Source organism: Leopardus geoffroyi, chromosome C3 (genome assembly GCF_018350155.1).
Source record: "Leopardus geoffroyi isolate Oge1 chromosome C3, O.geoffroyi_Oge1_pat1.0, whole genome shotgun sequence".
Taxonomy (NCBI): domain Eukaryota; kingdom Metazoa; phylum Chordata; class Mammalia; order Carnivora; family Felidae; genus Leopardus; species Leopardus geoffroyi.
In genome coordinates this window covers 88,755,313-88,764,723 of record NC_059338.1, presented here as the reverse complement: position 1 = coordinate 88,764,723, position 9,411 = coordinate 88,755,313, and the positions used below count along the sequence as shown (strand labels likewise).

Here is a 9,411-nt window from a genome sequence, read left to right as displayed (position 1 = left end):
AAAAGCAATATTTATTGTCCTTTTTCTGATTATAAAAACAATACAGGATCATGGTATTTGGAAAATACAAAAATGTATACAGTATAGAAACCTGTGATATTCCCAATAGTAGAGATGATATTTAAACATGTTTCTTTTTACAAATTTAAGATGTTACTGTACAAAATGGTTATAAAATTTTAATGTAACATTTTTCCAACATCCTCATGTTCTCTGAAAACATTTTAATGGGCAATAATGTTACATTGTTTGAAAATGCCATAATTCATTTAATTATTGCCCTCTATTGGAGTTCAAGTTATTTTTAAGATTTTTTTATTATTTATAATAATAAAGTTGCTTATGAACTTTCTGAAAATCTGTGATTTTTTTCTCCACTATGATAAATTATTATCATAAAATAATTTTTGTCTAAATTTGGGATGCTTCCAAGGGAAATATAAGATTAAAGAAAAGGCAAGATTATATTAACTGAATCTCTCTCTCTCTCGCTCCTCTGTTTTCCAGATTTCCAAACCACACTAATTTGAGGGATTTCTGCTTCATCATTAGTAACATGAAATGATTTCTATTACCTTTTACCAACTATGTTTGTTTATTTTCTATATACCCCATTCTTAAATCTATTCCACTACCATCAGGAAAACAGAGGTTTTGTTTCATTTGAAATTTCCCCTTCCCTTAGAAAAAAAGGCAATACTCTTATCAAAAATATTTTATTTACAAAAAATCAATTATACTATACATCCTATACTGGAAATACATTGAATAATTGCTACAATAAATACAGGCAATTAATTCAATCTTTTATAAGAATGAGAGAATTTGACATTTGAAAGTTATCAAAGCTTAACTTAGAACATAAATAGTTAAAAAGGCAAACTCAAGTTTTAGTTTCATTTATTGGCATGCTGTGTTTTTTTTCCCACAAACTCTCCCATCAGTGAGTTTGAGTTGCAGAATGGTATGTACCTTTTGTACTCCGAAGGTAGAATGTGCAGCTTTTTCTTAAGTAGGACAGATGGAACATAGGCATCTGCACGGAAAGGAAGCAGAATGACAGAGGCACATAGTTGAACCCTTTGCCACATTCACACTCTGCCTCATCACAACATTTTCTATGCGACGACTCATGTGTTCGATTGTGTTTAACACAGGTCTACACAGCACCAGCTACAAGGCAAGATGGGTCATGTCAAATGTCAAACTGGGTAACTGAGGCCCTTGGAGTAGCTAAATTAGCCGGGTTAGGGGTACCTGGTCCATCAATTTCTTTTATGTGCCAATTTTGATACACTTATTAAACCTTGATAGTATTTTTATTATGTAAACATACCTATGTAGGCCAATAACAAGACAGATGAAGCAATTATCTGCATAAATTCAGGAAAAAATCCTCCCTAGAAAGAAGAGGAACTTAAATGTGTCAATTTTCATATCTAGAGGCTACACACTTATTAAAATGTATCCAACTCACCAGTGTAAACCTCATGGGAACATGTAAAGTGAACTGGTAAGCTGGAAAAAAAAAAAAAAAAAAAAAGACCAGCAAATTATGTTCAATATGTGGACAGTATCTGGTGAATTCAGGCCACAGAACAAAATGATGAACTGCATTGTATTTGTTTGTCCAAATAATACAGATAATTTTCTTCCACTTTCCATTGTACTCAGCCTGAGGAAACACTGCCAGAAACCCCAAAGGTTATTAATCTCTGACACCCGGTCCAGTGCTGATGCCTAGTGTTTTCTTTCAAGGACTAGCATTCCCTTTTTTTGTTTTTTTAATCTTATGAAAAATTGCACTTTTCTACCCCTTTGGCCTTGATTTTCTGATTTTCCTTTTATTTTGTACACCTAAGTACGTATTTCTACTTCCAAAGTGTGACAGGTATATTGGCCTTTTCTAAAAGAAATGAAAAGAAGTTAAAATATTGAAAGTTTAAATATTTTTCACAGAAAGAAACTATTCCATTTTAAAAGGTAGAGAGAGAGAGAGAGAAATATTTTATTCTTTCTATCATGAACAACATCAGTCAACCAAGCTTCACATTTTGGGTAGATTTTTTTTTTTTAAGTATGAATTTTTTCAGAACCTATTTTAATAATAATAAAAAAGAACAGGTGTATTTTGGCAGAGAAGTAAAATATAGAATATGCAAAATTTGCTTTAAAAATTGGCATACAAAATTTTAAAACACAGTACAGTTATATAAAAATACAGCACAGCCAACGGCCTTTAAAATTTCCTTTGGCATTTCATTTGGTAGAGTTAAACAGAAAATCCTTTCTAAAAAAAAAAAAAAAAATTAGCTATCAACACAGTCCATAAGTTAGGTTGTATACGTTGAAAGAACTTTTCCTTGAGTTTCCAAAATCCTTTTCTTCCGTGATAACCCACATAAAGCATGGCTAGTGAGGTATATAGGACAAACACTGTTAGGCGGATGTACAGTAAGGAAAAAGTGCATAAACAAAGAATGTTTCCCATTTTCATAGAAATAACAGGTTAAACTCTGAGTTTCTTCTCATTGATGTCTTGTTTTACTTTGGCAGAATCAAAATAAACCCATAGAAATGTCTTTGTTCAAGTCCCAGCAGCAGTGATATGTCTCCTTTGGTGGCACTATCTGATGCCACAAGAGGAACTAAGGTTTTGTGTGTGTCTGCGTGTGTGACTGCAAACGTCAAACAACGTGAGATCATACATCGAGCACCATGTCATACTGTTGTCCCTTCTTCCTCCTGCCACATTTATTGATGAGAACCACATACAGCGTCAAAAGCATGACCCAATAGCATGCATAGAGCAACGTTCCAACAATTAGAACGGTCTGTTTGGATTCTGAGAATGGCTTCTTAGATTCCTTATAAATGGTGAAAATCACACCGCCCAGGAGGATTGTAAACCAAACTGATACTGGAATGAGTCCTATGAAATTAACAACAATGGTTTTCCTTCCAGATGTGCCCCACCCAGCTTTGTTTATCGTGGCAATTGCAAACATCTTGGCGGGAAGTAAACTTGACATGTATAACACTGAGTAGAGGGACATGAAGACCATGACAATATTTCCTCTAAGGCAGCTGGCAAAGGATGACTTTATGAGACCTACTAACTGGACAGTTAACAAGAAGAGGAGGATGTTCCAAATTTTTCCCCTGTAGAAGAGCTGAATTACTGTGGCAATGAGGAAGAAAGGGAAGAATCCAGTGATAACTGCCTCATAGGTCATCCACAAGTGATGTTTATGAAACCACATCGCATTGTACAGCCACTCTCGGAAGTATGACTTACTCCAACGGGTCTGCTGGTTTAACCATCTCAGATATTCTATAGGTGTCTCCGTAAGGCACTTGGATCGAGCTGTGTATTTTGTTGCATAGCCCAGACTCAGCACTCGGTTCGTTAGATGCCGATCGTCACCAAAACTGCATTGGCTGCCCATAAATTCCTGATTGTACCAGTCTTCCACAAATTCATGCAGCAAGGAGTTTCTGTACATTCCCAGAGGCCCACTGATGCACTGGACACACCCAAAATAAGACTGGCAGGCCCTTTCTATGTTAAAAGCCATCCAGTACCTCACACTGCTGAGGAAGGAGATCCAGGAATCATACTTGTTTAAAATCTGCAAGAAGGAAGAAAAAAAAAAAAAAAAAAAAAGAATAAATAAAGGTAAGCCTTAGCTAAAATACCAACAAAATCTGTGCTGATGTGAGGTTACTGCCTAGAGCGAAGTGTGTTATTTGATCCTCCTATGAAGCATCCTTCTTCATTTTGACACAGTTATCTTTTATTTTCTCTGATTCTATGTTACTAGATTAGTCTGATCAATTGTGTCCATGCATTGGGACTCCTTGATGAGCAATAGTTTTTCTACTTCATGATTCTCTCCTCTTTTTGCTGCTTTTTGTCCTTCTTGTTGTTATGCTATAATATTTTTAGGCTTTAGTTCTCAGATCCTAAAGTTTCCCACTCTTTCCTACCATCCAAGATTTGAAGGTTTTTAAGTGCTCTTCTCTCCTGTTCTGGTTAATTTCCAACTCATTCAATTCTATTAATTTTCCTTCTCCTTCTTTCTCTCTTTTACACAATGCCAGTGATAAATTGCTTGTTCTGGCCTTTCCCCAAAACTTAAATCCTGAAATAATGCTCTATGCAAAAGCTACTGAAAATTAGCAGCTTTTTCTTGGCAATATTTCTAAATTCTTTCTTTCATCTCAGTTTTGTTCAGTTCTCATCTAGATTTTGCATGCTTCCTCTTTTATCACCAGGCTGCTTCTTTGTCTGCTCCAGGCATTGTCTTTGCCTTCAGTGTCACCATGAATGTGTAAAAATGGGTTATACAGCAACGCAGAACCCAAATTGTAAAAGTCAAGTTTCCACGTGCTTCTCACCTTTTGCCAAAATCTGATCACGTGTTTGCAAAGCACTCATTTTTTTTAAGTTTATTTATTTATTTTGAGACAGAGACAGTGCAAGTGGGGGAGGGGCAGAGAGAGAGGGAAAGAGAGAATCCTAAGCAGGCTCCCCGCTGTCAGCAGAGTCCAAAGTGGGGCTTGTACTCATGAGACTGTGAGATCATGACCTGAGCCGAAACCAAGAATTGGACGCTTAACCGGCTGAGCCACCTAGGAGCCCCTACAAAGCACTCATTTTAATCTTCACATATTTTCACATATTCACATATATATTCATTTCCAATCCCACATATTCCAAGTAGCCTTCATTAATATTTGTTTACTTGTTCCTCCACTTATAGCAAATACTGGGAAATAAAGAGAATTAGCAGGGCGACACCTGGGTGGCTCAGTTGATTAAGCAGCCGACTCTTGATTCTGGCTCATGCTTGGAGTCTACTTAAGATTCTCCCTCTCTGGGGGCGCCTGGGTGGCGCAGTCAGTTACGCGTCCGACTTCAGCCAGGTCACGATCTCGCGGTCCGTGAGTTGGAGCCCCGCGTCGGGCTCTGGGCTGATGGCTCAGAGCCTGGAGCCTGTTTCTGATTCTGTGTCTCCCTCTCTCTCTGCCCCTCCCCCGTTCATGCTCTGTCTCTCTCTGTCCCAAAAATAAATAAACGTTGGAAAAAAAAAAAAAAAAAAAAAAAAAAGATTCTCCCTCTCTGTTTCTCTCCCTCTGCCCCTCCTCCCTCTCAAAAAAAAAAAAAAAAAGTGGGAAATAGATCATAATCAGAAAATCCACTTATTAATTAATTATTCCTTTGCCTTTCTTACCAGTATAAATTTGACTTGCTTCTTCTCTTTTCTTTCTTTGTATTCCAATTTGGATTTTTAATCAAGCATATATTGACCAGCTTTTAAATACATAGGTATAAAATATAGAATCCATCATCTGCCCTTCTTCCTTTTTTTTTTTTTTTTTTACCTTCACAGCTAAATGAAGTCTAACATCAGATTTTACCAGAACATTAAGTTATGGTTCAAGAAGATACGGTAGAAATCATTACACATTTAAATTAAATATATATCACTTATCAGCCACAGCAAACAAAGGTTACATTCCAGGGTTAAACAAAGAAATCCTAATTCTGTTTTTCAATTTAGGAAAGGAAAGAGGCAATAAAGTGGGTCAAGGCACATACTAATGTGTCTCTAGCACCAAAAGCCACATCTGGCAGAGAGTTTGGTGTGTAATAAATACGTGTTCAATGAATCAACGAGTAAGAGTAAAACTAAAAGCGACTCATGCTGAAAGTGAAGGCTTACACACCTGGACATCTCCCCCGACACCTCCGACCATAGGGTCTTCTTCTAAAACTTTTACCATTTCCACAGATGACGCAGGGTCAAGCATGGTGTCTGAATCACAAACCTGTGAAGCAAAAAGTACAAAATGAGTTAAAGGAAGAAGCAGGAGTGTAGTCAATACAGTCAAAATTGGGCATATATATTATGTCTTCAGCCTTATTGTCACGGGGCCTCAATAAGCAAGTATTTATTGCAAGGGATGACCGTTTGTTATGTCACAATCGATACAAAGAGCGAGCTCAGTATTGAAGTAAATGGCATTGCTGGATAGAACAGCTGAAGTGACGTGCTAGGTAGGTCTTGTAGGCTAACCAGCTCATCTTGGTTTACCATGGATGTTCCTCATCATGGCAGTGAAAGTCTTATCTCCCAGGTGACATCCCAGTTTTCCAGGATTTAGTAGACATCTGGGTTGGTCACCATAGATGGGTTTTTTGTTTTTTTTTTTTTTTTTCCCTTTAGGGAACTTATCCTTCAGGTCTGAATGATGGTCATAAAATCCTAAGAGTGTATTGAAAGGGAGGCATGTTTAATAGTGACTTTCCTCCCTATCTTCATATGGTAACTAGAAGACAGGAAAGCCATTCTCCTCCATTCGGTCGTATAGTTCTGAAGCAAGTTGTCCATAAGAGCAGGACTTAGCAACTGACACAACATCAGAAAGGGAGGGAGCATATCTGCAGACCACCTTTTTATCCTAAAGCATCAAGTATTCATCCAGCCCTTTGTACATAAAAGCAAATGTAAATTATCTGAAGTCAATCTAGACATGCTAATAGTTGTTCTTAAAAACAATCTTCAGGGGGGTTGCCTGGGTGGCTCAGTTGGTTAAGCGACAGACTTCAGCTCGGGTCATGATCTCGCAGTTTGTGGGTTCAAGCCCCACGTTGGGCTCTGTGCTGGCAGCTCAGAGCCTGGAGCCTGCTTTGGATTCTGTGTCTCCCTCTCTCTCTGCCCCTCCCCTGCTCATGCTCTGTGTCTCTCTGTCTCTCAATAATAAATAAATGTTAAAAAAAATTAAAACAAACAAACAATCTTCAGGGGCGCCTGGGTGGTTCAGTTGGTTAAGCGTCCGTCTTCGGTTCAGGTCATGATCTCGTGGTTCGTGAGTTTGAGCCCCGCATCGGGCTCTGTGCTGACAGCTCGGAGCTCCAAGCCTGGAGCCTGCTTCAGATTCTGTGTCTCCCTCTCTCTCTGTTCCTCCCCTGTTTGTACTCTGTCTCTCTCTCTCTCAAAAATAAATAAAGATCAAAAAAAATTTTTTTTAAATCTTTATACGGGTCCAAAAAAGCAATTCTGAAACCAAACCAAATTATGACTTCAAGAAAGTTATTGGGATTAGTCTATATTAGTGAATCTCTGACGAACATTCCTGTTGGAGGCCCAAGGGGGCCAGGTTACAAATACTTTTCTTTCCAGCCTGATTTCTGAGCCAACTGGAAAATGAAACAGAAGAATAAGGGAGATGAGAAACCAAAATATCCCTGGTATCATCGTAAAGCTGATACAGAGCACAGGGCTTATACCCTGTGGAATAGCAGCCTTCCTAATTACATTTTCCAGTATTAGACAGACTTATCAAGTCCAAATAGCACCTAAGTGCGGGCAGCCTCCTCTTACAGATAAAGTGCATGCCCTTCTTTTTTTTTTTTTTTTTTTTTTAATTTTTTTTTTTTCAACGTTTATTTATTTTTGGGCCAGAGAGAGACAGAGCATGAACGAGGGAGGGGCAGAGAGAGAGAGGGAGACACAGAATCGGAAACAGGCTCCAGGCTCTGAGCCATCAGCCCAGAGCCCGACTCGGGGCTCAAACTCACGGACCGCAAGATCCTGACCTGGCTGAAGTCGGACGCTTAACCGACTGTGCCACCGAGGCGCCCCAGTGCATGCCCTTCTAAAGGTCTGGCCGATGCCAGCTCCTTGGTGGCCACCCACTCCCAGAAGGAATGGGTAAGAAGGAGCCAGCTCCCCTTCTCCCGGACTCACCAATCAGATTAAATCACTTCTCTTAGGGAGGGAGGAGTGACACAGCTGAGAAATGCTACCGCCTTTCCCGCAGGTAGGCTATACCTGTGGATAGAGCTTCTTCCACATGATCACAGAAAACCAGAAATAAGAGAAGTGCCCCCCACCTCCCCATTCCTGATTAATACCAATAAGACATGGTATTCCTTTCTGGGGACTACAGCAAAGCCTAGTAGATAAAAATGGATCAGGTTGACATGTAATGAACCAGTTCCACAACCCCATCCAAACAATAAATAATTGGTAGAGACTGGAGTGTTATCAGCAATTCCATTATTTTTCCATCAAGTCTGACTCACCAGAATGGATTTAATCAATATTTAGCCTATTTATTTACACCAAAAGTAATTATCTTTACAGTTCTCCATACTACTTTATTAAAATAGTAGGGATTTCATATACCAGTTTGGAATGGAAAAAAAAATTTAGAAAATAGTTTGTAGAAGCATAAAGTCTTGAGTTAAAGGGGATTCTCTCTCTCTCCCCCTCTCTCCCTCTCTCTCTCTCATGAGTCCCTGACATAATTAATTAAGGAATTTCAACATTTTAAAAAATGTGTGTCTCAGTTTTACTGACAGCTATTCTTTTCTGAAAAAAGTATAAATTAATTTTTTTCAAAAAAATATATATTATATATTAATGAATAACGTTGGTAAAATAGCGATTTAAATGCATGATTGAAACTTGTATGGGGTGCCTGGGAGGCTCAGTCGCTTAAGCGTCCGACTTTGGTTCAGGTCATGATCTCACAGTGTGTGAGTTGGAGCCCCATGTTGGGCTCTGTGCTGACAGCTCAGAGCCTAGAGCCTGCTTCTGATTCTGTCTCTCCCTCTCTCTCTCTGCCCCTCCCCACCTCGAGAACATGTGCATGCATGCACGCTCTCTCTCTCTCTCTCAAAAAATAAACATTAAAAAAATTGTATAAATTAAGAAGTATATAACAGTTATAATCTCTCTGTATTTAGTTAATCATAGTAATTTTAGGGTTAACATCTGAATTTCTTATTTTACTCTAGTTATTTAGGACCATTCATTTTCTCAATAAAACCATTTATTTTGTTTTATTTTGTTTTGTTTTGTTTTTAGTATTCTCTTTTGGTCCAGCATGATCTCACTTTATCTAGGCAAGAGCTGGGCATTAGTTTTTCAGTGTAGAAAGTAGGATTTTACTAATACTTGGGTTTGGACACAAGCCTTAGAAGCAGCCTAAACAAATTTCACCCAAAGTGACGCTTTTGCCTCTCTGAGTGCCTGGTCCACCACTGGCTTGTACATGGATGGCTGCAAGCCTGTCCCGCCTGTAATACGGGTAGAAGGGTGGGGGCAAGAGTTCGACCCACCTTTAGCTCCAGCATCCTGAGCTTATGGCCACACCCACCTCTATTGACTCAGGCTGGGAAAGGTAAAACCAGAAAGCTAAAATAAGACTAAAAACAACAGGAAGGGGCAATCTAGAATTAATGCGCAAGTCACTCCGCCTGCTTGTGAGCAGGGGCGAGCCAAGGGAACCGCCCCTTTGAAATGACCTTGAACCACACTTCTGAGGCTCTGAATGTTTAAATTGGTCCTGCCCCTCCCACTTTCCAACTACAAACAGCCAGCAGTTCTCCGAGAG

General features: G+C 39.0%; 1 protein-coding gene across 1 annotated transcript in view; it reads right to left on the bottom strand.

Annotated features, from left to right (window-relative positions):
* Positions 1-700: 700 nt before the first annotated feature.
* HAS2 (hyaluronan synthase 2) overlaps positions 701-9,411 on the bottom strand; it is a 30,166-nt gene continuing 21,455 nt past the window's right edge. Inside the window, exons 3-4 of the mRNA XM_045453792.1 lie at positions 5,734-5,835; positions 701-3,632 (exon numbers count right to left, since the gene is read on the bottom strand). Coding sequence (XP_045309748.1) covers positions 2,703-3,632; positions 5,734-5,835 — 1,032 coding nt within the window. The 3' untranslated portion in view covers positions 701-2,702. The remainder of the gene's footprint in view (positions 3,633-5,733; positions 5,836-9,411) is intronic.